Source organism: Vipera ursinii (genome assembly GCF_947247035.1).
Source record: "Vipera ursinii genome assembly, chromosome: 2".
Taxonomy (NCBI): Eukaryota; Metazoa; Chordata; class Lepidosauria; order Squamata; family Viperidae; genus Vipera; species Vipera ursinii.
Window position 1 is genome coordinate 19,357,537 of NC_139513.1, and position 25,528 is coordinate 19,383,064.

The 25,528-nt window shown below is 45.9% G+C and overlaps 1 protein-coding gene across 2 annotated transcripts in view; it reads left to right on the forward strand.

Moving 5' to 3' along the window:
* SKIC2 (SKI2 subunit of superkiller complex) overlaps positions 1 to 25,528 on the forward strand; it is a 63,870-nt gene that overhangs the window by 27,455 nt on the left and 10,887 nt on the right. For both annotated transcript variants that reach the window (XM_083352622.1, XM_083352621.1), the window contains exons 11-22: positions 339 to 485; positions 4,016 to 4,100; positions 5,431 to 5,537; positions 7,355 to 7,501; positions 8,449 to 8,548; positions 8,797 to 9,009; positions 10,417 to 10,527; positions 12,459 to 12,570; positions 13,974 to 14,092; positions 19,807 to 19,944; positions 23,246 to 23,383; positions 24,542 to 24,646. In XM_083352622.1, the coding sequence (XP_083208748.1) occupies positions 339 to 485; positions 4,016 to 4,100; positions 5,431 to 5,537; positions 7,355 to 7,501; positions 8,449 to 8,548; positions 8,797 to 9,009; positions 10,417 to 10,527; positions 12,459 to 12,570; positions 13,974 to 14,092; positions 19,807 to 19,944; positions 23,246 to 23,383; positions 24,542 to 24,646 (1,522 nt within the window). The remainder of the gene's footprint in view (positions 1 to 338; positions 486 to 4,015; positions 4,101 to 5,430; positions 5,538 to 7,354; positions 7,502 to 8,448; positions 8,549 to 8,796; positions 9,010 to 10,416; positions 10,528 to 12,458; positions 12,571 to 13,973; positions 14,093 to 19,806; positions 19,945 to 23,245; positions 23,384 to 24,541; positions 24,647 to 25,528) is intronic.

The window sequence follows — 25,528 nt, forward strand, 5'->3', positions numbered from 1 at the left end:
GTACGCTGGTTAGCGTACATCTAAAGAGGGACAATAAAGTTATTCAGTCTTGTCTGTCTACCTATCTTCCTGTCTACCTATCTACCTATCCCTCCTGCATATACTATAAATGTTCCTAATGCAGTGTTTCTCAACCTTACCAACCTGAAGATGTGTGGAGTTCATCTCCGAGAATTCTGGGAGTTGAAGTCCATTTGTCTTCAAGTTGCCAAGGTTGAGAAACACTGTCCTCATTAAAAAAAAAAAAAGGAGACGGCTCTTCAGATTAGACGGCTCTTCAGAAGGTCACGACCTTCGAAATAAATCTCAATTCTTTCCCCTCTTGTCTCCTTTTGCAGCACCATCTACACCTCCCCAATCAAAGCGCTTTCCAACCAGAAGTTTCGGGATTTCAAGAACACCTTTGGCGACGTTGGCTTGTTGACAGGAGATGTGCAGCTGCATCCGGATGCCTCCTGCCTCATCATGACAACCGAGATCCTTAGGTGAGGGCTAGGTGGAAGAGAGAAGGCTGTCTCTCTCAGGCAAAGTGGTGGGGTGGAATGGCCGGAAGGCACGATGAGGTCTGAGTGAATTTGTGAGTTTCAGATGTCTCGTCTAAGTAGATTCAGATATTTTAAGAAAGCAGGGTTCTACACTTACGATTCCAAGTGTCAGAATCGGTATGGTGAAGATTCAGAAGCTGGGATGGGATTCTCCCAATCCTCAGTGAACGTGTATTTCTATAGCTGTTCAATACATCTGAAGGTTAGTAAAAGCTGAATACAGATAGTCCTTGACTTAACGACAGTTTGTTTAATGACAGTTCAGAGGCTGAGAATTCTGGGATGAGATTCAGGGTCCTTCAGGATTATTTGATTTGGGCTTAATGTAATGTGCAAACACTGCCCCTTACACAGTGAGTGTTAGCTTATCCTTGAGGGCTCAGCATTGCGTGTGGTTTTAGGCTACTGCGGCTTGTCCAGCAATTAATTTGAATGTAACCACAATAAAATACCATATGAGCACTTAGGAACAAAATAAATAACAAGAGCACATGACAAAATAAAAATATATTTCATGTGTGCTGTTGTGTATGCAGAAAAGTGAAAATTAGGGTTACAGTTGCAAGAAAAAGTATGTGAACCCTTTGGGATTACGTGGAGTTTTGCATGAATTGGCCATAAAATGCGCTCTAAACGTGATTTAAGTCACAACAATAGAAAAACACAGTCTGCTTAAAATAATACTACACAAACATTAGCTGTTGTCATGTTTTAATTGAACATAACGTAAACATTCACAGTGCAGGGTGGAAAAAGTATGTGAACCCCTAGCCTAATGACTTCTCCAAGAGCTAATTGGAGCCAGGAGTGAGCCAACCTTGACTCCAATCAGTGTGATGATATTGCATGTGTTGCTGACAGCTGTCCTGCCCTTTAAAAACACACACCTGTTTTGGGTTTACTGGTCTCAAGAAGCATTGTCTGATGTGAACCATGCCTCGCAGAAAAGAGCTCTCAGAAGACCTACGATCAAGAATTGTTGACTTGCATGAAGCTGGAAAAGGTTACAAAAGTATCTCCAAAAGCCTTGATGTTCATGTGTCCACGGTAAGACAGACTGTCTACAAATGGAGAAAGTTTAGCACTGTTGCTACTCTCCCTAGGCGTGGTCGTCCTGTAAAAATGACTGCAAGAGCACAGCGCATAATGCTTAATGAGGTAAAGAAGAATCCTAGAGTGTCAGCTAAAGACCTACAGAAATCTCTGGCACATGCTAACATTTTTGTTGACACATCTACAATAAGGAAAACATTAAACAAGAATGGAGTACATGGGAGGACACCACGGAGGAAGCCATTGCTGTCCAAAAAAAATATTGCAGCACGTTTGAAGTTTGCAAAAGAGCACCTGGATGTTCCACAGCACTACTGGCAAAATATACTGTGGACAGATGAAACCAAAATTGAGTTGTTTGGGAAAACACACAACACTATGTGTGGAGAAAAAAAGGCACAGCACACCAACATCAAAACCTCATCCCCACTGTAAAACATGGTGGAGGGAGCGTCATGGTTTGGGGCTGCTTTGCTGCCTCAGGGCCTGGACGGATTGTTGTCATTGATGGGAAAATGAATTCCAGAGTTTATCAGGACATTTTGCAGGAAAACGTATGACCATCTGTCCACCAACTGAAGCTCCGCAGAGGATGGGTGATGGAACAGGACAATGACCCAAAGCATACAAGTAATTCAACAAAACAATGGCTTCAACAGAACAGAATACGCCTTCTGGAGTGGCCCAGTCAGAGTCCTGACCTCAACCAGATTGAAATGCTGTGGCATGACCTTAAGAGAGCGATTCACACCAGACATCCCAAGAATATTGCTACACTGAAACAGTTTTGTGAAGAGGAATGGTCCAAAATTACTCCAGATCGTTGTGCAGGTCTGATCTGCAACTACAGGAAACGTTTGGTTGAGGTTATTGCTGCCAAAGGAGGGTCAACCAGTTATTAAGTCCAAAGGTTCACATACTTTTTCCACCCTGCACTGTGAATGTTTCCATCTTATGTTCAATTAAAACATGACAACAGCTAATGTTTGTGTAGTATTATTTTAAGCAGACTGTGTTTTTGTATTGTTGTGACATGACGTTTAGAGCGCATTTTATGGCCAATTCATGCAAAACTCCACGTAATCCCAAAGGGTTCACATACTTTTTCTTGTAACTGTATCTTATAAGATGTTTCAGGAGCCTTGATCAAAGGCTCTGCCCTGCAGATGTGTCTGCATCAAGTTCTGAATATTAAATCAGTTACCAGTGAAATTCCAGAGTAATAGACTCATGCAGTAGGAGAGCTCCAGAAAATATGTTCTAATCCAGCATCTGTTTCATCACATGTATGTATGCATGCCTGCGTGTATGTATGCATTTAATTTATTGGTCACCCATCTTACCACAGGGTAACTCTGGACAGCTTACAATATTGAAAGATAAAACTACAGGTAGTCCTCGACTTAACAACGGCACTGAAAATAAGTGACTTATGAACATTTTTCACAGTTACGACTTTTCCAGCATCCCCATGATCCTGTGAACGTAATTCAGGTGCTTGGCCACTGGTTCATGTATAGGATTGCTGCTGTGTCCCAAGATCACGTGGTCCCCTTTTGGGACCCTCGGACAAGCGAAGTCAATGGGGAAGCCAGAATCATTTAACCACCGGGTTACTATCTTACCAAGTGCAGTGATTCACTTAACAACTGAGGCAAGAAAAGTTGTAAAATGGGACAAATTTTACTTAACAACTGCCTCACTTAATTTTGGGCTCAGTCGTGGTCGTACCTCGAGGACTATCTGTGTATCAGTAGAATGCCACAAAAATATAAATACACATATACATACAAAATACGAAATGTACACCATCTGTAACTGCTGGTTTTGCATACATGCCTTTTTTTCCTTTGAAGGCAATGCATGTATCAGTCAAGAACTGACCTTTTCCGATTCAGACTCCTTTCTCAACTTGAAATTCCTTCATACTTTAATAATTAGGTAAAGGTAAAGGTTCCCCTGCACATGCGTGCTAGTCGTTTCCAACTCTAGGGGCCAGTGCTCATCTCCGTTTCAAAGCCGAAGAGCCAGCGCTTGTCCGAGGACGTCTCCGTGGTCATGTGACCGGCATGACTAGACGCCAAAGATGCATGGAACGCTGTTACCTTCCCACCGTAGTGGTCCCTATTTTTCTACTTGCATTTTTACGTGCTTTCGAACTGCTAGGTTGACAGAAGCTGAGACGAGTAACATGCGCTCACTCTGTTACGCGGCACTTGGGATTCGACCCGCCAAACTGCCAACCTTCTGATCGACAAGCTCAGCGTCCTAACCTACTGAGCCACCGCGTCCCTACTTTAATAATTAAGCCGGGCCAAACTGATAGCCCAAATCTGTTAAGTTGTCTGCTTGTTTGTTTTGCTTAGAAAAAAAAGTGCTGTCCTAGAATGACATTTTCTTTTTAATTCTTTCCAAAGGTCTATGCTGTATAACGGCTCCGATGTCCTCAGAGACCTAGAGTGGGTGATCTTTGATGAAGTACATTACATTAATGACTCCGAGGTAAGAAGAGAACCAAGGACGAAAACACGGAAAAGAAATTGGGACCTGAGCAAATCAGGGATATTTCGTTTGGATTGGGGGAAACTCATTGGCTTCTTGAATGTTCTGGAGATGGTCTTCAACCGAGCACCTTCTTCCTGTTTCTCAGTTGTTGTTAGCTGCGAAGTCGTGTCCGACCCATCACGACCCTATGGACAACGTTCCTCCAGGCCTTCCTGTCCTCTACCATCTTCTGGAGTCCATTTAGGCTCACACCTACTGCTTCAGTGACTCCATCCAGCCACCTCATTCTCTGTCGTCCCCTTCTTCTCTTGCCCTCAACCTTTCCCAGCGTTAGGCTCTTCTCCAGTGAGTCCTTCCTTCTCATTAGGTGGCCAAAGTATTTGAGTTTCAGCTTCAGGATCTGGCCTTCTAAAGAGCTGTCAGGGTTGATCTCCTCTAGGACTGACCGGTTTGATCGCCTTGCAGTCCAAGGGACTCGCAGGAGTCTTCTCCAGCACCATAGTTCAAAGGCCTCAATTCTTTGGCGCTCAGCCTTTCTTATGGTCCAACTTTCACAGCCATACATTGCAACTGGGAAGACCACAGCCTTGACTATACGCACTTTTGTTGGCAGGGTGATGTCTCTGCTTGTTTCTCAGTATAAGAGGGGAAATACTTGGGTCCTTCATTGCTCTGTCATAAAAGTGAGAAGAGAATGTATGGGTCAAAAGCCAATTCCCTTATTTAAGGAAGGACAGTGTCTAAGTGCTCCTTGGTCAGGACTTTGCATTGTCCCTTCCTTCCTTTTATTGGATCACAGTGGAAAGTCAGTGCCCCCACCCCCAACTCACAGTGACACAAACCCTCCATCTTATTACACCATGTGAACTAATTGCACAACGCACCGGCCTCGCAAGTCAATCATACATAAAGGTGTTTCCCATTCAGGAGCCTGACAGCCCATGGATAAAAGCTGTTCTTCAGCCTGTTGGTGCGGCTGACTATATTCCTATATCTCCTACCCGATGGTAGGAGAGTAAAGAGATACCGTCCAGGGTGTGAGTCATCCCTGAGAATTTTGCTCACTCTTCCAAGGCAGCGAGCCCTGGCGAGGTCATCCAGTGGTGTCAGGGGACAGCCTACAATGTCTTGTGCTGTGCTCACTACCGTCTGTAATGCTTTCCTATCTGCGGCTGTCAGACCAGCATACCAAACCACAATATCATACGAGAGGATGCTCTCTATAGTAGACCGGTAAAAGAGGGTCATTAGCCATTGTTCTACCCTGTTCTTCCGCAAGACCCTAAGAAAGTGAAGCCTCTGTTCTTGTCTTTTTTTTTCTCCTCAGCGTGGTGTGGTTTGGGAAGAGGTTCTCATCATGTTGCCAGACCACGTAAACATAATTTTGCTGAGTGCCACCGTCCCCAACACCCTGGAGTTTGCTGACTGGATCGGGTGAGCAGAAAGTTACTCTCGAGGGTCTGGCAGCTCATCTAAAGCCCCAGACATGTTTTTCCGATGTTCCTGTGATGCCCAGGCCGACCTTCCTCTCCTATAGTTTTTGATTATGGAATGAGAACATCTAGAAGCAATAATGTAGCTCCCGGTGGCCTTTGCTCTAGCACCGTGATGGCGAACCTATGGCACAGGCGTGCCAGACCAGAGCCCTCTCTGTTGGCACGCGCGCCACTGCCGCCAGCAGCAGATCCATCAGGCTGCCACCGCCGCCTGGAGCAGGAGCCCCGCCCAGCACAAAGGAGGCGAAGTGGCCGATTAGCAAGCTCGAGTAGAGGTGGTAGAGCAGAGATTCCACAACCATTGTCGATTGGTGAATTGGAAGAAAAGGGAGGGGGAAGGATTTTACATGCGTGCATACGCGCACGGGGCCGCGAGCACACACACGCTGCAAATGGGGCGGGGCTAGTGCCTGCGTGATACTCACTAGCCCTGCCCCGTTCTTGCATGGTGCAGTGCCTTGTATCTGCACCCCGCAGCGGGGCGGCGGCGGCCGTTTTTGCGCCTTGCAACATGGTGGCCCATTTTTGCGCCCCCAGTTTTTGCATGCCAGAGGCAACACTCAGAGGTGCCTCCCTGCCCCGCCTGAGGGCACCACAATGCTGATGCAGCCCTGGCACTTTGCGGTAAATAAGTGGGTTTTGGGTTGCAGTTTGGACATTCGGGTCTCTACAAGGTTTGCCATCAGTGCTCTAGCAGTTGTCTAGTCCCCTTTAGAAGGCAACTGAGCCAGAGATTGGCAATTGTTGTGATTCAGGGTCAGCCTGTGGGTTCGGCAGTTGGGTCGGACGACTCAGAGGAGGAGGAGGGGGGTGTTGAAGACCTTGCTGAGGGGGTTGAAGATCTTGCTGATGAGAGCCCTCAGCCAGGCCCCTCCCACTTGGTCACCACGGAGACCCAGCTGTGTGAGCCTGACAGCGTGGATGAAGATGACCCACAGCTGGCCCTGTTCAAGGACGCCCGACACAGGAGGCAGTCAATTAGGAGTAAACAGAGGAAGGCAATGGGGCTTCTCGGAAGGAGGCAGAGAGAAGCCACGCCCTGAACTCTATATAAGGGGAATGTGTGGGGGGGGCTGGTTTGCTGAAGGCAACCACTCGGATAGTTCATGTTTCTTAAAGCTCCTGTTTCTTGGTTTGTCTTGTTCTGTTTGTTTTTGTGGTAATAAATTTGACAGGCGTAATTCCAGCCTCTTGCCTTCTTGTAAAAGGGGTTGTCCCTGCCTTTTCTGCAGGGCCGGTAGCAGGCTGGTACAGAACAGCAATATACAGGTGGTCCTTGACCTACAACAGTTCATTTAGGGACCGTTCGAAATTACAAGGCCACTGAAAAAAAGTGATTTATGTCCGTTTTTCACAGTTACGACTTTTGCAGCCTCCCTGTGATTACGTGATCAAAATTCAGATGCCTGGCCACTGGTTCATATTTAGGACGGTTGCCGTGACCCAGGGTCACGTGATCTCCTTTTGCGACCCCCCTCCCCCGACAAAGTCAATGGGGGAAGCCAGATTCACTTGACAGCTGTGTTCCTGCCTTAACAACTGCAGTGATTCACTGAACCACTGAGGCCAGGACGGTCGTAAAATGGGGCAAAACTCACTTTTACAACTGTCTCGCTTAGCAGCAGAAATTTGGGGCTCCGTGGTGGTCCTAAGTTGAGAACTACCCGTATGCTCTCCGAAAAAGCAAAGCTTTGGGGAGGGGAGGGAAGAACTCCCCCAAATAACCCCGTTTTATGGGATTCCTGCTTCTGACAGGAGAATCAAGCGGAAGAAGATTTATGTGATCAGCACCCTGAAGCGCCCTGTTCCGCTGGAGCATTATCTGTACACGGGAAATAGCCAGAAGACGCAGAACGAGCTCTTCCTCCTAGTGGACGCCCGCGGGACGTTCCTTACAAAGGGGTAAGCTCAGTTGGCTGAGGAATTCTGGGAGTTGAAGTCCACAAGTCTTAAAGTTGCCAGGTTTGAAGACCCCTGCTCAAGATCGACAGATGATCCCTTATAATAATAACAATACCTTCCAGGCCAACTGCTCCTTCCCTACTTCCACCAGAATTAAAGCTATCTTCGTTAATGAATTTTTTAAAAATGCCACGGCGAAATGGTTAAAACCTTGCTGAGTTTTAATCATAGGTTTATAACAACCTGCCTCAAACAGTGCTTCTGTTCATCCTTTCCCACAGCAGGTAATAGCCCCGGAATCTCTTTCTAATCTCGTGAATGAAGGCAAATATGCACATCCCAGGATAATAATGTTGCAGGATTCAACCTGGGTTGGTCACTGGGTCCAGAGGTTTAATCTTCGGAGCTTTTTGGACTCTTTATAATCTCGTGAATGAAGACAAATGTGCACATCCCAGGATAATAATGTTGCAGGATTCAACCTAGGTTGGTCACTGGGACCAGAGGTTTAATCTCCGGAGCTTTTTGGACTTGTGCTGGAGCCCTTCCAACAGTCAGTGGCTTAATAACTAGCCACCAACACCTCAATCAGCAACTAAATACACACACACACACACACACACACAAACAGGCACCACATAAATACTAGGCATAGAATAGTCCATAGCTCACATTCTGGTGAGAAAGAAGTTCCCTGAGGATGGGCTCCAGCATGAAAATGGAAGCTTGGGAAATGAAACCTCGGGTCCCAGTGACCGACCCAGGTTGGATCCTTTTTTACATCTGGTTGAATCGGCCGCGAGGAATTCAAGGTCATCGGGCCAAGATATTTTTTTTAAAAAATATATTTTTTGGCAGCCTAGGAAAACATATGCCACCCGGGCGCTCTTGTCTTATAATGTAATAACATCCCTTTAACGTGTTGTCTTCCTCTGATATCCTTTCAGGTATTACGACGCTGTAGAAGCCAAAAAGGAGCGAGCTAGCAAGCACTCCCAGACCTTTGGGGCCAAGCAGCCAATGCATGCAGGAGCTGGGCCAGGCCAGGTGGGCTGAATTACGTTAGCTTTGAGTAGGGCTTTGTGTGTGTGGACAAAATATGAGTAAATGTGTTAATCTTTCCCTTTCCCTGCGCTAAAAAAAAAACCCCATCAGTTAAAATAACACCCCATGAGATGTATCCAGATGTTTGGATGCTCTCCTTTGTGGGGAGGAAAGAAGGGAGCATTACATCGAAAGAGAAGAAGGTCGGTGGGAGGATCTAGTCCTGGAGCAAACATCTGGAATTTCCACAGGACAAGAACATCTGGCTCTCCCTCATTGACATGCTACGCAAGAAGGACCAACTGCCGGTGGTGGCCTTCACCTTCTCTCGCAACCGCTGCGACGAAAACGCCTCCATGCTGACCACCATCGATCTGACCACAACGACCGAGAAAAGCGAGATCCATGTCTTCTTCCAGAAGTGCATCTCCCGACTGAAGGGCGCCGATAGGCAGCTGCCTCAGGTGAGAGACAACGAACGGATGACTAGAAGGTCATCTCTGTAGCCATGGTTGCCAAGAGGAAGAGGAATGGAAGTTAAGGGCTCCAAACCGTGGAGTAGCACACTGGAGGTGTGGAGGGAGCAACCTCACCCACTACGCATCCTGTTTCCTCCCTCCCTCACCTTTAGAGCATTTTTTACCATAATTTTAATCATCCGTATTTTTGGTACTAGAATATGTGTGTATGTGTAGTTTTATGGATTTTAACCTTGTAAGCTGCCCAGAGTTGCCTTGCAGTGAGATAAGTGTCAAAAAAAATTATATAGATAGATAGATAGATAGATAGATAGATAGATAGATAGATAGATAGATAGATAGATAGATAGATAGATGATAGATAGATAGATAGATAGATAGATGATAGATAGATAGATAGATAGATAGATAGATAGATAGATAGATAGATAGATAGATAGATAGATAGATAGATGATAGATAGATATTAGATGATTGATAGAGATATAGACATGGAAGATAGATAGATAGATCAGGGGTCTTCAAGTTTGGTACTTTTATGACTTGTGGACTTCAACTACCAGGCACGCTGGCTGAGGAATTCTGGGAGTTGAAGTCCACAAATCATAAAAGGGCCAAGTTTGAAGAACCCGGAGATATAAAAATAGATATAGCCACCTATATCTATATAGGTGGCTGGGTGCAGTCACTGAAGCAGTAGGTGTGAGCCTAAATGGACTCCAGAAGATGGTAGAGGACAGGAAGGCCTGGAGGAACGTTGTCCGTGGGGTCGCGATGGGTCGGACACGACTTCGCAACTAACAACAACAACATAGATATAGATATATAGATATAGATATAGATGAGGGACGCGGTGGCTCAGTGGGGTAGGACGCTGAGCTTGTCGATCAGAAGGACGGCAGTTTGGAGGTTCGAATCCCGAGTGCCACGTAACAGAGTGAGCGCCTGTTACTCGTCCCAGCTTCTGCCAACCTAGCAGTTCGAAAGCACGTAAAAAAAAAATGCAAGTAGAAAAATAGGGACCACTCCGGTGGGAAGGTAACAGCATTCCGTGCGCCTTTGGTGTCTAGTCATGCCGGCCACATGACCACAGAGACGTCCTCGGACAAGCGCTGGCTCTTCGGCTTTGAAATGGAGATGAGCACCGGCCCCTAGAGTTGGAAACGACTAGCACGCATGTGCGGGGGAGCCTTTACCTTTATATAGATATAGGTATAGATATAGATATAGATATAGATATAGATATAGATATAGATATAGATACAGACTAATGGAAAATGTATGAAATCTTCTCTAGTCCTGGATTTCAACATAAAATTAAATTTAATTAAATTGGAAGTTGGATGATTTGGTTACTTAAAAAATTAGCCTATGGGATTTTTTTTCTCTCAGGTTCTTCACATGGTCGACCTTTTGAAACGTGGAATTGGGGTGCACCACAGTGGCATTCTGCCCATCCTCAAGGAGGTTGTGGAGATGCTTTTCAGCAAAGGCCTTGTCAAGGTATGTGTAAGAGATGGCCAGGGTGAGCCTAAGGGTGGGGGTGGGGTCAAATGCATCATGAGTTTGGAGTCTCTGTGCCCCCATAAGAGGCTTAAGTCTGGCTCCCCCTTGAAGTCTCTGGACTCTTTATCTTTGACAGTTAGTAGATCAGATTCTTGTGTACAGGTAGTCCTCGACTTTCAACCGCAATTGAGCCCAAAATTTCTATTGCTAAGTGAGATACTTGTTCAGAGAGTTTTGCCCCATTTGTTAAGTGAATTGCTACAGTTGTTAAGTTAGTAACATGGTTAAGTGACTCTGTCTTCCCTATTGACTTTGTCTGTCAGAGGATTCAAAAGGCGATCACCCCTGGACGCTGCAACCGTCATAACTATGAGTCAGTTGCTAAGTGTCTGAATTTTGATCACGTGACCATGGGGGTGCTGCAGTGGTCCTCAGTGTGAAAAACAGTGATAAGTCGCTCTTTTCAGGGCTCTTGTGACTTCAAACTGTCCCTAAACGAACTGTTGGAAGTTGAGGACTATCTGTACAGGTAGCATGGAATAAACTTGTAATACTTTTTGAACCCCATCCTGGCTCCCGATTTCTTGCAGCTGACAGAATGTCCCATGGACCAGACTTCTCCAATCTTGTGCCTCCAGATGGTTGGATGCCTCCCATCATCCCCTGGTCTGGAATGTCATAACTCGAAACGTCCAATTTGCCGCAGCCAACTCACCACTGCCTCAGCCAATTAGCTAAAGGGAAACTCGCTGCAGGACAGTTCGACAATTTTATTTCATGATTTCAAACAAATTAAAAAAAATTGCATAATTCTGGTCATCCACATTTCACTCTGTCCCTCCACTAGCATCCTTTCTTTAATGGTTCTGTTGCACTATTTCTTCAATATTATGTAATTTTTGTCCTGAAGCAAGTTGGCCTTGGTGAATTGTCCTGTGGCGAGTGGACTGTGGTGAGATGTTCTAGAACCCCAGCCCCCACCCCCGCCACCCCCAGTCATTGGGCTGGAGGGCGATAGGTCCATGGTGGCGAACCTGTGGCACGCGGGCCACAGGTGGCACACAGAGCCCTCTCTGTGGGCATGCAGACCGTCGCCCCAGTCCTAGGTCTTCAGTTGGGTTTTAGAAAATCTTTTCGCTTTAGGCCTCTGCTACCGTGTGCAAAGGGACGCGGTGGCTCAGTGGGTTAGGACGCTGAGCTTGTCGATCAGAAGGTCGGCAGTTTGGCGGGTCGAATCCCGAGTGCCGAGTAACAGAGTGAGCGCCTGTTACTCGTCGCAGCTTCTGCCAACCTAGCAGTTCGAAAGCACATCAAAATGCAAGTAGAAAAATAGGGGCCACTATGGTGGGAAGGTAACAGCGTTCCGTGTGCCTTTGGCGTCTAGTCATGCCGGCCACATGACCACGGAGACCTCCTCGGACAAGCGCTGGCTCTTCAGCTTTGAAACAGAGATGAGCACCGGCCCCTAGAGTCGGAAACGACTAGCACGGATGTGTGGGGGAACCTTTACCTTTACCTTTACCTTACCGTGTGCAAAAAAAAAGGTTCAATCAATCAATTTCAATTTCTCATGGGGAAAAAAATGATCTCGCAAAGTTGGAATTGATGGATTGAACTTTTTAGCCCCCCCCCCCCAGTCTGCCATTACCACCGCAGTTACACCCACCCAATGGGCCACGCCCACTTGGCACCCGACGATACATAAGTGGGGTTTGGGTTGCAATTCGGGCACTCGGTCTCTAAAAGGTTTGCCATCACTGCTATAGGTGATGAAATGTAATTCTCTGGAAAGCATCAGGCGGAGGAAAGCTGCTAAAAGCCATTCTGGGTTTTTGGCCAAGAAAAAGAGGTGGAATCTCAATGTATACACGGTTGTACTTTGACAATAAGGGTTCATTCATTCTTTCTCCTTCCCTTTTTGGTTTTAGATCCTCTTTGCCACAGAGACTTTCGCCATGGGGGTGAACATGCCAGCAAGGACTGTGGTTTTCAATTCAGTTCGTAAACATGACGGCGCAAATTTCCGGGACTTGGTACCAGGTAGGAGCAGAGGAATACGTTTCATGGTGCCCTTTTTTATGAGTGTTTGTGTGTGTGTGTTTATAAGTAGAATGGCCAGATGTTCCACACAGACCAACACATTTGCCTGCCCTTCTCTTGCACATCATCTCCCACTTCCTACCTTCAGCTTTTTCTCTTTGCTAGCTGTTCCTCTTGTCACTGTTCCGGCTGGCTGCCCCGAAACCTTTAAAGATGGCACATCCCAGAGACGTACCCTTAGAGCTATTGGGATTTTTTTTTGTAGGCCAAAAGCCAGCAAGCCAATTTATCTCAACTGTTTAGGGTATTCTGGGATCACTTTGAGACTGGGAACATATATAGAGCGACCACAGCAGAGTTATGCTGGTTTCTTCCCCAAAGGAAAACAAAAATAGCCTTTTTTAAATCTGTGGACCCCTGTACGTCAAGAGGCTAAAGCAGTGTTTCTCAGCCTTGACCACTTTAAGATGCCTGGACTTCAACTCCCATAATTCCCTAGCCAGCATGCCAAAATTCTGGCAGTTAACGTCTGAGCATCTTAAAGTGGTCAAGGATGAGAAATACTGGGCTGAAAGGATAAAATTCTAACAAAGTACAGGTAAGGTAAAGGTAAAGGTTCCCCCGCACATGCCAAAGGCGCACGGAACGGTGGCTCAGTGGGTTAGGACGCTGAGCTTTTCGATCAAATGGTCGGCAGTTTGGCGGGTCAAATCCCGAGTGCCGCGTAACAGAGTGAGTGCCTGTTACTCGTCCCAGCTTCTGCTAACCTAGCAGTTCAAAAGCACGTAAAAATGCAAGTAGAAAAATAGGGACCCCTACGGTGGGAAGGTAACAGCGTTAAAGTACAGGTAGTCCTCAACTTAACACCATAACGGAGCCCCAAATCTGTGTGGCTAAGCGAGACATTTGTTAAGTGAATTTTGTCCCATCTTACGACCTTTCTTGCCACAGTTGTTAAGTGAATCACTGCAGGTGTTAAGTTAGAGACACGGTTGTTAAGTGTGAATCTGGCTTCCCCACTGACTCTGCTTGTCAGCAGGTCGCAAAAGGGGCTCATATGACTCTCTGGGACGCTGCATCCGTCCTAAATAAGAGTCAGCTGCCAAGCGCCTAAATTTTGATCACATGACCACGCGGAGGCTGCCACAGTCGTAAGTAAGAAAAATGGTCATAACTCAGTTTTTTCAGTGCTGTTTTAACTTTGAATAGTCACTAACTGAACTGTCATAAGTTGAGGACTACCTATATAGAGAGATGAGTTTCCATTTCTCAGTCTGGCTGAGGCAAGAGTGAAGCTTGTGTTGTTGTTCCTTCTTCCCTCTCTCGCTCGATGGCAACAACGGTTATACCAGCCACACACCACACCACGTAGGATTATCTTTCTTTCTTCCACATCCTAATAGCCGAATACATCCAGATGGCCGGCCGGGCTGGGCGTCGAGGTCTCGACACCACCGGGATGGTGATTATCCTGTGCAAAAATCAAGTGCCTGAAATGGCCGACCTTCATCGGATGATGCTGGTGAGCGATTGTTGTGTGCTTGTCTGGCTTAAGCTGCAAATGACGCAACTGCAGTTGCTTAAGCTGTAAAAGAACGCACCTTGAGATATTTGGGTTGAAATTACAGCCAGTAATGAATATCCTCCTCCTGGCTGAGGATTAAAGTTTATTGGAAACCTCAATAAGAACAAAGGATAACCAAAACCCCTTCTGGGTCCAAAAATCAGATGCTTGCAGGCTTCCGCTTAGACATTTAATAATAATAATAAACCTTTATTGTCAAAGTACAACATGTGTACATTGAGATTAGCTGAGCCTCCCCCCCCCATGCTCTCTCCCCCCAACACACAGTGACAACAAACCCTCCATTCTACCACACCATGTGAGCCAACTACACCACACACCGGCCTCCCAAGTCAATTGTGCATAAGTTCACAGAGATTATGTCCCATTTAAAAGCCTAGCAGCCCACGGATAAAAGCTATTTTTCAGCCTGTTGGTACGGCTGGCTATATTCCTATATCTCCTACTGGATGGTAGGAGAGTAAAGAGATACCGTCCAGGGTGTGAGTCATCCCTGAGAATCTTCCTCACTCTTCCAAGGCAACGAGCCCTGGCGATGTCATCCAGCGGTGTCAGGGGACAGCCCACAATGTCTTGTGCTGTGCTCACTACCCTCTGTAATGCTTTCCTGTCCGTGGCTGTCAGACCAGCATACCAAACCACAATACCATACGAGAGGACGCTCTCTATAGTAGACCGGTAAAAGAAGGTCATTAGCCGTTGTTCTACCCTGTTCTTCTGCAAGACCCTAAGAAAGTGAAGCCTCTTTTGGGCCTTTCTAGCCACCTGGGTTGTGTTAACTTTCCAGGTCAGATCTTCGCAGAGGTAGACTCCCAGGAATTTTTTGCCCTTATACCTAATCCTTGACTTATAAAATAGAATAGAATTCTTTTTTCTTTTTCTTTTTTTTTTGGCCAAGTGCGATTGGACACCCAAGGAATTTGTCTCTTGTCACATAAGCTCTCACTGTACGTACATACAAGTGATAAATCATGATCACAATCACAAAACACAATCGTCATAAGTCATAAGATACAACACTCAGTGATAGTCATGGGAAACTAAATAATCAACATAAGTCATAATAAATAAAAGCAATCAACATAAATTCTAGGATACAAACAACAAAGTGATAGTCCTAAGAAGCTAGGGAAATAGATCATTGGAAAGTTGAGAAGGATAATAGTAATATGTCCCTACTAGGTGGTTTGACGTCCCAGGGGCATAAGACAACGTTGTGGGAATTAGGTGTTTAGCAGAGTGATGGCCTGGGGTAGGGGCTGGAGGAATTGTCCTTGTGTCTAGTTGTTTTTGAACCAGATAACTGAGTAATAATTGAACCCAGAATTACAGTCATAAGTTGTGGTGGTCATTAAACAGATTGCCATGTGACTGTCCTCAATTTTATGTTCTTTTTGCTGTAGTTGTTAAGCAAATACTGCAGTCATTAAGGTAATGTAGCAGTTGTTAAGCAAATCAGTGGGTGATTTTTGCCAGAAACTGGGAGTAAACATTGGTTTCTGGCAAAAAACATAAATCATGGTCAAGCAACTGTGAGGGAACAGTCACTGGAACTTCGAAACTGGATCGTAAGTAACGCTGGAGAGGTATGTACTAACTTCAAATGGTTGCTAGGTGACAGGTCGTAAGTCGAGGACTTCCTGTATGATTTATTTATTATTTATTTATTTGATTTATTAATTTGATTTATATACCACCCTTCTCCCGAAGAACACAGGGCGGTGTACAGGGCAATAAGATGCAATAAAAATACAATATATAAAAGTTAAAATGAGAATTAAATAGAAAAGCTCAATTACAATAAAAAGTTAATTCAAATTACAATTAAAATACCCCAAACCCATCAGGCCAGGCCGGCTTGTTCAAATAGGTGAGTTTTCAGGTCACGGCGGAAAGAGCGAAGGTCAGGAGCCATCCGGAGCTCAACCGGTAAATGATTCCAAAGGCCTGGCGCACCCACAGAGAACGCCCTCCCCCTGGGGGCCGCCGGCCGACACTCTCTGACCGACGGCACCCTGAGGAGGCCCTCTCTGTGGGAGCGCACTGGACGAAGGGAAGTTGACGCCGGCAGCAGGTGCTCCCGTAAGTAATCTGGACACATGCCATTTAGGGCTTTATAGGTCATCACCAGCACCTTGAATCTTACCTGGAGGGCAACTGGAAGCCAATGCAGCTCACGGAGTAGAGGTGTTACATGGGAGTATCGGGAGACCCCCAAAACAACTCGCGCAGCTGCATTCTGCACCAGCTGAAGCCTCTGAGTGGTCCTCAAGGGCAGCTCCATGTACAGAGCATTGCAGTAGTCTAAACGAGAGGTCACGAGCGCATGAGTGACTGTACGCAAAGCATCCCGGTCCAGATAGGGTCGCAACTGGCGCACCAGGTGAACCTGGGCAAAGGCCCCCCTGGTCACAGCTCCAATATGATCTTCCAAGGAGAGCTGTGAATCCAGGAGGACACCCAAGTTGCGAGCCCTATCTACGGGGGGTAATACCTCACCCCCCATGGTTAAAGATGGAATAACCTCAGGGCTTTTCAACTAGTGGTACGGGTACTACCTCTGGTACATTGGCACCTGGCAGGTGGTACGCGGCCATCCTAGAGAAGTGGTAGCAGGGGAGGGGAATGAGCTGAACTGGTGGCAGCACCGCACAAGCCTGAACGAGAGACGGTTGATGCTGCAGGGCTGTCACAGCTCAGCGGAAGCGCCAGGATCAGCGCCAGGCTCCAGCTGGAGCTCGGCGCTGATCCTGGCGCTTCTGAGCCCAGAAGAAGCACCGATCAGCTGGAATGCTGCAGCATCTCCAGGGTCTTGTGATTTACATTCAGATGCTTGGCAACTGATTCATATTTATGACGGTCACAGTGTCCCAGGGTCATGTGAAGTGACCAAAGCCTGCTTCAACCACCCAGCAGAGAGGGGGGAAATAAAAACCAAATACCCCACCCCACCCCCACTGCCAATCCTCAACAGAAATGCTCACAACAATGAGCATGCCGCTGGGCATGCAGGCAGGTGTCTTGCTCGGCTGTGGCTTGGGGGGACACTTTTTTCAGGGCCATTGTAACTTCGAACAGTCACTAAGCAAACTCTTGTAAGTTGAGGACTACCTGTACTTCATCACTTTTTTTTTTTTTGGTCAAGTTTTTGACACCTTGCTAGGTGACTGGTGGTACTTGGATGTTGCCATATCCTAAAAGTGGCACAATGGGTGAAAAGGTTGAAAAGCCCTGACTTAGCTGATCAATGGATGTTTTGATCTAATTCTTTAGATAAGAGCTTGTCTGAATATTAAATAAATTTGGCTGATCTTTTAAATTTCTTGGTTTAGTATGGTTGGGTGGCTATGAAGTGAAGCACGGGGCTCTAAGAGGCTCCAAAGGTATACACCTACTGCATTGGAAGTACAGGTAGACCTCGACTTACGACCACAATTGAGCCCCACATCTCTGTTCCTAAGCAAGACCATAGTCAAATGAGTTTTGCCCCATTGTACAACCTTTCCGGCCATGGTTGTTGAGTCAATCACTGTGTCATCGGATGTTTACATTGACACACTGCAGTTGTTGAGCTGGTAACCTGGTTCTTAAGTGGTTGTTGAGTTAGCAACAAAGCTGATCACATGACCTCAGGACACTGCAACCGTCATAAATAATGTCAGTCATCAAGCATCTGAACTTTGATCATGTGACCACGAGAATGCTGTAATGGTCATAGTCACTTTTTACAGTTCTGTTGTAACTTGAAATGGTCCCTAAAATAACAGCTGTAAGTCGAGGACTGCCTGTACAGTGGTACCTTGGTACTCATCGTTAATTGATTTTGGGAGGTGCGATGAGTGTCAGAAACGATGAGTACCAAACAATTTTTTTTTCCCATAAGGAATAATGTAACGAGTCACAAGGCAGCCGACACTAACAAGTTCTAGCTTGGCCATGGAGTACCAAATGAACAACGAGTCGACCGGGACAAAATTTTCACGTCAAAATGCGTGGCGTACCAAATATGACGAGATTCAACGCTGTTAAGTACCAGGCTGCCACTTTTACAGGTAGTCCTCGACTTACAACAGTTCATTTGGCGACCGTTCAAAGTTACAATGGCATTGAAATATATGTGACTTAGGACTGCTTTTCACAGTTACAACCTTTGCAGCACCCCGATGGAGATCAGGTGATCAAAATCCAGACGCTTGGCAACTGGGTCATAGTTTATGACCGTTGCAGCATCGGGGGGGGGGGTCATGTGATCCCCTTTTGCGAACTTCTGACAAGCAAAGTCAATGGGGAACTGTTCTGTACCAGCCTGCTACCGGCCCTGCAGAAAGGCAACCCCTTTATAAACGGCAAGAGGCTGGAATGACGTCTGCCAAATTTATTACTACAAAAAACAAACAAGACACGTACCAAGATACAGGAGCTTTGAAACACTATCTGAGCTGTTGCTTTCAGCAAACCAGCCCTCCCCAAACATTCCCTTTATAAAGAGTTCAGGGCGTGGCCTCTCTCTGCCTCCTTCCGAGAAGCCCCACAGCCTTCCTCTGTTTGCTCCTACTTGACTGCCTCCTGCGTCGGGCGTCCTTGAACAGGGCCAGCTGTGGGTCATCTTCATCCACACTGTCAGGCTCACACAGCTGGGTCTCCATGGTGACCAAGTGGGAGGGGCCTGCCTGAGGGCTCTCATCAGCAAGATCTTCAACACCCCCCTCCTCCTCTGAGTCGTCGTCCGACCCAACAGGCTGACCCTGAATCACAACACTAGGCTGACCCTGAATCACAACAGGAACCCAGATTCACTTAAACAACCGGATTACTAACTTGTCAGCTGCAGGGATTAACTTACTAGCTGTGGCAAGAAAGGTTCCTAAAAATGGGGCAAAACTCACTTAACAAGTGTCTCACTTAACAACAGAAATTTTGGGCTCCATTTGTGGTAGTGAGGACTGCCTGTACTATGTAACAATCCCTGGGCGGTTTTAGAAGAATGACACTACACATGTAAACCTTTTTCCATGGATATAAGGGAGTAGAAACCCGGTTGGTTTCAAGATCTTAGGAAGTTAAATCCGGGGACCATTGTTCTTTTTCCAAAGGATTCAAGCCCACGTGTATCCTGGCCTATTGAACTGCCAGCTCATCATCTCTTGTAGCGCCTTCTAGGAAAATCTGCTTCGCCCTCTCCTTGTCTAACCTTAGGCTGTTTCCTTTAATAATAATAAAAAGTTGGAAGGGACCTTGGAGGTCATCTAGTCCAACCCCCTGCTCAGGCAGGAAACCCTATACCATTTCAGGCAAATGGCTGTCCAGTCTCTTCTTAAAAACTTCCAGTGTTGGAGCATTCACCGCTTCTGGAGGCAGGTTGTTCCACTGGTTAATTGTTCCACTGGTTAATTGTTCTAATTATCAGGAAGTTTCTCCTTAGTTCTAGGTTGCTTCTCTCCTTCATTAGTTTCCATCCGTTGCTTCTTGTCCTGCTTTCAGGTGCTTTGGAGAATAGTTTGACTCCTTTGTGGCAGCCCCTGAGATATTGGAACACTGCTATCATGTCACCCCTCGTCCTTCTCTTCATTAGACATATCCAGTTCCAGCAACCGTTCCCTATATGTTTTAGCCTCCAGTCCCCCAATCATCTTTGTTGCTCTTCTCTTTAGGGTAAACCCACTCGCTTGCAGTCCCAATTCCGCCTGACTTACACCATGATCCTAAACCTGTTGAGAGTGGAGGCACTCCGAGTGGAAGACATGATGAGGAGAAGCTTCTCCGAGTTCCACACCCGGAAAGACAGCAAGGTGTGATGGATGGGTTGGGGGGGAAGTTGAAATAGCTCCTGGAAAGACTCAAAGATGCTCCGGAGGAATCCAGAGCAGCATCCTAAAGTTTTCTGGGATACAACAGTTTGACATGGGGGTAGGATAACATGCATTAGAAGGACTCTCCTTTTTAAGACAGGAGGAGGCCTGGAAGAAAATGGAGGCTGCGTAAGGAGATATAGATCAGGAAATGTAGATAACTGTTGGTTGGAAGTCCATCTCTTCAAGTCAAGAACAACAGTCTCCAAACTTGACAACTTTAAAAATTGGGGACTTCAGCTGCCAGAATTCCCCAGCCAACCATGCTGGTTGGGGAATTTTGGGAGTTGGAAGTCCACAAGACTTAAAGTTGCCGAGTTTGGAGAACCTTGGTCAAGAAGATGAAGCCTAAGCTGCTATAGATGATTGAGTCCCTCCAGCTAGCAGTGGTTTTCCAAGGATATAGTATATCAGGGGTCTTCAAACTTGGCCCTTTTATAACTTGTGGACTTCAGCTCCCAGAATTCCTCAGCCAGCATGCCTGGCTGAGGAATTCTGGGAGTTGAAGTCCACAATTCATAAAAGGGCCAAGTTTGAAGACCCCTGTCGTATATCCTTGGAATATAGATATGGTATCTACGAGGGCAATTTGGAAATAAACCTTTGGGTTTTCAGTGACGGACACTCGCAGATACAGAACTCGTATTATACACATTAGAAAACTACAACGTTACATTACTTTTCGACATAATCGCCATTCAAATTGAGGCACTTGTCATAACGTCTTACAAGGTCTGAAATTCCTTCTGCAAAAAAAAATCTCCCGCCTGTTATTGAAGGCACCCTATAACAGCATCGTGAAGCACATTGTCATCGTCGAAGCGGTGCGACGCAACCCACTGTTTCATTTAAAGAACTGGTTCATTTTCAATTGATCTGGCGGACGAGTCAACTGCAACGCAACCGTCTCCTTCCACTCCTCACTACCTACTGAACTGCTGCGCAAGGTGCCATAGGACGGGTGTCACTATCCCCACCTATTCCTCGCGCATGCTCAAATGGAGGTTTATTTCCAAATTGCCCTCGCATATTTATTTCTGTGTGTGTGTGTGTGTGTGTGTGTGTGTGTGCATATATATATATATATATATATATATATATATATATATATATATATATATATATGTGTGTGTGTGTGTGTGTGTGTGTGTGTGTATGTATACGTGTGTGTATGTGTGTGTGTATATATATATATATATATATATATATATATATATATATATATATATATATATATATATATATATGTTTGTATGCAGTGCTTTTTTTGTAAAAGAAAAAGGTGCTGGAACTCACACGTCATACAACCTGCCTTGCCTACCCTACAAGGTTCCATCCAAAAAAGGTGCTGGAACTCCGTTCTGAGCGTTCTATGAGAAAAAAAGCCCTGTGTGTATGTGTCACACACACACACACACACACACACACACACACACACACACACACACACACATATATATATATATATATATATATATATATATATATATATATATATATGTAGATCTAGAGTCTCGGGTTTCTTCCCGCGTTCCTTTCATCTTCAGAAAGTTGTGGCGACGTTTCGACGAAATCCCATCCGTCATCATCAGGCCGGAGTGTTCCTCCTGCTGCTTCCAGGAGCAATGCGTGGTCTGGCTGTTCCTTTCCTTCCAACTGCCGGTGGGGCTGTGAAACGTCGAAACGTCGCCACAACCCTCCGAAGATGAAAGGAACGCGGGAAGAAACCCGAGACTCCAGATCCACACACACAGACACCCGCGAGAATCCACGAAAACACATATATATATATATATATATATATATATATATATATATATATATATATATATATATATATATATATATATATATATATATATATATCTGTTCTCGTAGACTCTCGCGGGTGTCTGCACGTGCAGATCCAGAGTCCCGGGCCTCCTCCCGCGCTCCCCCCATCCCCAGAAAGCTGTGGCGACGTTTCACAGCCCCACCGGCAGTTGGAAGGAAAGGAACAGCCAGACCACGCATTGCTCCTGGAAGCAGCAGGAGGAACACTCCGGCCTGATGATGACGGATGGGATTTCGTCGAAACGTCGCCACAACTTTCTGAAGATGAAAGGAACGCGGGAAGAAACCCGAGACTCTAGATCTACACATACAGACACCCGCGAGAATCTACGAAAAAAAAAAAAATATATATATATATATATATATATATATATATATATATATATATATATATATATATATATATATATATATATATATATATATATGTTAAATGCTTGTTAACTATTTAGATTACCTTGCTAGGCCCCAAACATAGGACAAATCTTTATTTCCTGTTTCAGCCTAACCGAAGGCCATCGACAGGCAGTAGTCACAACAGTGACAGCTCATATTTGTGTAAATTTTTAGATTGCTAACAAAGAATTAAAGGGAGACTTGATATGCATTTCAAACTTATTTGTTTTCATCAGTTAGGCTGAAACAGGAAATAAAGATTTGTCCCATGTTTGGGGCCTAGCAAGGTAATCTAAATAGTTAACAAGCATTTAACACATATCTCCCTTGCTTCTCAGCTAACAAAGTGAGATAGAGCTTGTGGCCTAGAGGTTAAAACAACTGCCTAATGTGCAATCAGCCCAGGTTCGAATCTCAGAAGGGTATGGCTGACTGATGAAAACAAATAAGTTTGAAATGCATATCAGTCTCCCTTTAATTCTTTGTTAGCAATCTAAAAATTTACACACACACACACACACACACACATACACACACGTATACGTATATGTATATGTATATGTATATATAAAAGATATGGTATTTGAAATGTATAGGAACTCCTGCTTGAGCAGGGGGCTGGACTAGACGACCTCCAAGGTCCCTTCCAGCTGATTCTGATATAGTAAAGACTTGTTCTCATTTGGTATCAAGGACTGAATTTGGAACTTGGAATCATTTCACATGAAGAAGCTGAGTTCACAAAACAGGCTAGGTCATTATTAGGGATCCTTGGCTCTTTTATGCCTTATGGACTTCAATACCCAGAATTCCTGAACCAGACATGCCGACTGAGGAATTCTGGGAGTTGAAGTCCACAAGTCATAAAAGAGCCAAGGTGCCCTAACCCTGACCTAGACTGTCTTGTGAACTCAGCTTCTTTATCTTAAAACGGTTGGAACTGGGTGGGAAGGGGAAGGCAAGGAGTTGGGCGCTGTATGGCACTGCTTCACCATCTGTGTCTCCTCTCCAGGTCTATGAACACAGAATCGCCCAGCTGAGCAGTATGTTAGCCAACATGGAAATCCCAGACACCTCAAGGCAGCTTGGTGACTTACAAGAGTATTATTCAGTAGTCAGAGAACTGCAAGAGATCCGGGAGCACGTTCAGGTAGTGACCGGAAGAACTGGGGCAAAAGGTTCTTTTTCACTTCATGGTACTGTCGTACCTCAGATCCCAGACAAGCATCAATCTAAGATAGTCTTCCACCCCCGAGTCTGGTATCCTGCTATTGAATTGGGGCTGCGGAGCTACTTGTTGTAGGAGTCGTGCTCCTAATACAAGTTGAGGAAGATGCCTTTAGAAGGCATTTTTGGGTGAGTCTGGCTAAAGTACCTTGCCTCGGATTCAGCTTTGGCACGTGAGAGGTGTGACCCCCGAGCCAAGATGTCCGCCCTTATTTCAAGGGGAGGAGGCAACTCTGAGTAGGTCTCGCAAAATTTCCTTCCCCTTAAGACACCGCTGTCGGGATGCGTCCCATCTTGCACAGATCAATCATCCCTCTTACTCAGATGGGATGGAAAGGAACGTTCCATTCCAGTTTTCTCCAATCTCGTCCTTTCGAATTTAAGTCGTATTCAACCACCATCTCCATTAACCCTGCTCTTTGGGATTGAGGAGAATTGTGGTTTAATCCTGGGGTCCCCAACCCCTTTTGGGGTTGGCGGCCCGGTGGGAGAGGGAGGGGCAGGTGCCTTACCCGCACATGCGCAAGCGTGAATGTGCGGGCTGCGAGCATGTGTGAGGCTTGTGGCGGCACTGCCGCCAGGTTCACAGCAATGCTACCGCTGGCGCGAGGATCGGGCCACACCCCCCCACACCCCCCGTGTGAGGCTTGTGCTGCGGCCCACCTGCCACTTGCAGCACTGCCGCTACCTGCACAAAGTTCATGGCAATGCCACTATGGTGTGTCCATTGCAGCAATGGTGGCATGAGGATTGGGGTGAGCATGCACGTGCGTGTGTGTACTGCCCAAGCGGCCACGGCCCAGAGGTTGGGGACCTTCTGGTGAAATCTGCTTGGAAAGATCAAGGCCAAAAGAAAGATCGAAACTGGAACGATGAATCTTTCTTCTTTGAAGTCCACTTATGGGTGGGAAGGTGCATCTGTTGCCTTGCCCTATGGCAGGGGTAGGCAACCCTGGCTCTTTTATGACTCGTGGACTTGAACTCCCAGAATTCCTGAGTCAGGAATTCTGGGAGTTGAAGTCCACGAGTCAGAAAAGAGCCGAGGTTGCCTACCCCTGCCCTATGGGTTTCTCCCTTTCAGAGGCGAGTAATGGAATCTGTGAATGGATTGAAAGCCCTTTCTGTGGGACGAGTGATCGTGGTGAACAACCAAGAGCACAAGAATGCCCTGGGAGTCATCTTGCAAGTAGGTGTCAAAAGCTGATTCGCTTGCTTTCGCTTTCTGCTTTCTTCGTTGCCTGCATCAGCTCCCAGCTCGCAGTTTTGCCAAACACAAACAGGTGGTAGGGGTGGGATGGTAAAATCCTAGGGCGGGGGGGGAGGCTATGGAAGGTATGAGACTCTTCTGCCCCCCCCCCCCCCGAGAGGAGTTACCCACCAAGGCTAAGTTCTCGGAGCTACCAGCCAGCGCAGAATGTTTTCCCAAAACAAAAGTACTGAGTGTAATTGGTGGATAACGAACTGTGGGCAGCCCAGGGGTGAAAAGGGTTGTTGGTTTTTTTAACCTATGTGGGTTTTTGCGGGGAAAACCTCAGAGCTGACTTTGCTTTTGCTGTGCCTAAGTGGATCTTTCAGTAAAGATTAACTCTTGGTAGTTCCTATCTGCCGAGAGTTTCTTTTCTTTTTTTTTTCTTTTTTTTTTGGATGTGCCAAATGGTATGGTTGACAGTAGGTCCCATTGTTTCCGCACTGCCCCAGACTGGTGCTTTACAAATGGAATGGAACTATTTGTGCCAAGGTTGGGCAAATATGCCTTCTTTACAACCTGCGGACTTCAACTCCCAGAATTCCTGAGCCAGCCATGCTTTTCAAAAGGCCTTATTCAGTAAGGAGTGCTGATTTAACAATTACATCATTTAACGACCATTCGTTGTTACAATGGTGGCGAAAAAATAACTTTGTGACCAATCCTCTCATTTACGATCTTCTTTGCAGATCTGTAAAGCAAAGGAAAGCTGAGAGTTATCCCAATTAGCCTGTAATGCCAGGATTCTCAAGTCTCTCATCCAAATACTAATCAGGCCAGAGTGGTATTTACTTATATCTATCTATCTATCTATCTATCTAT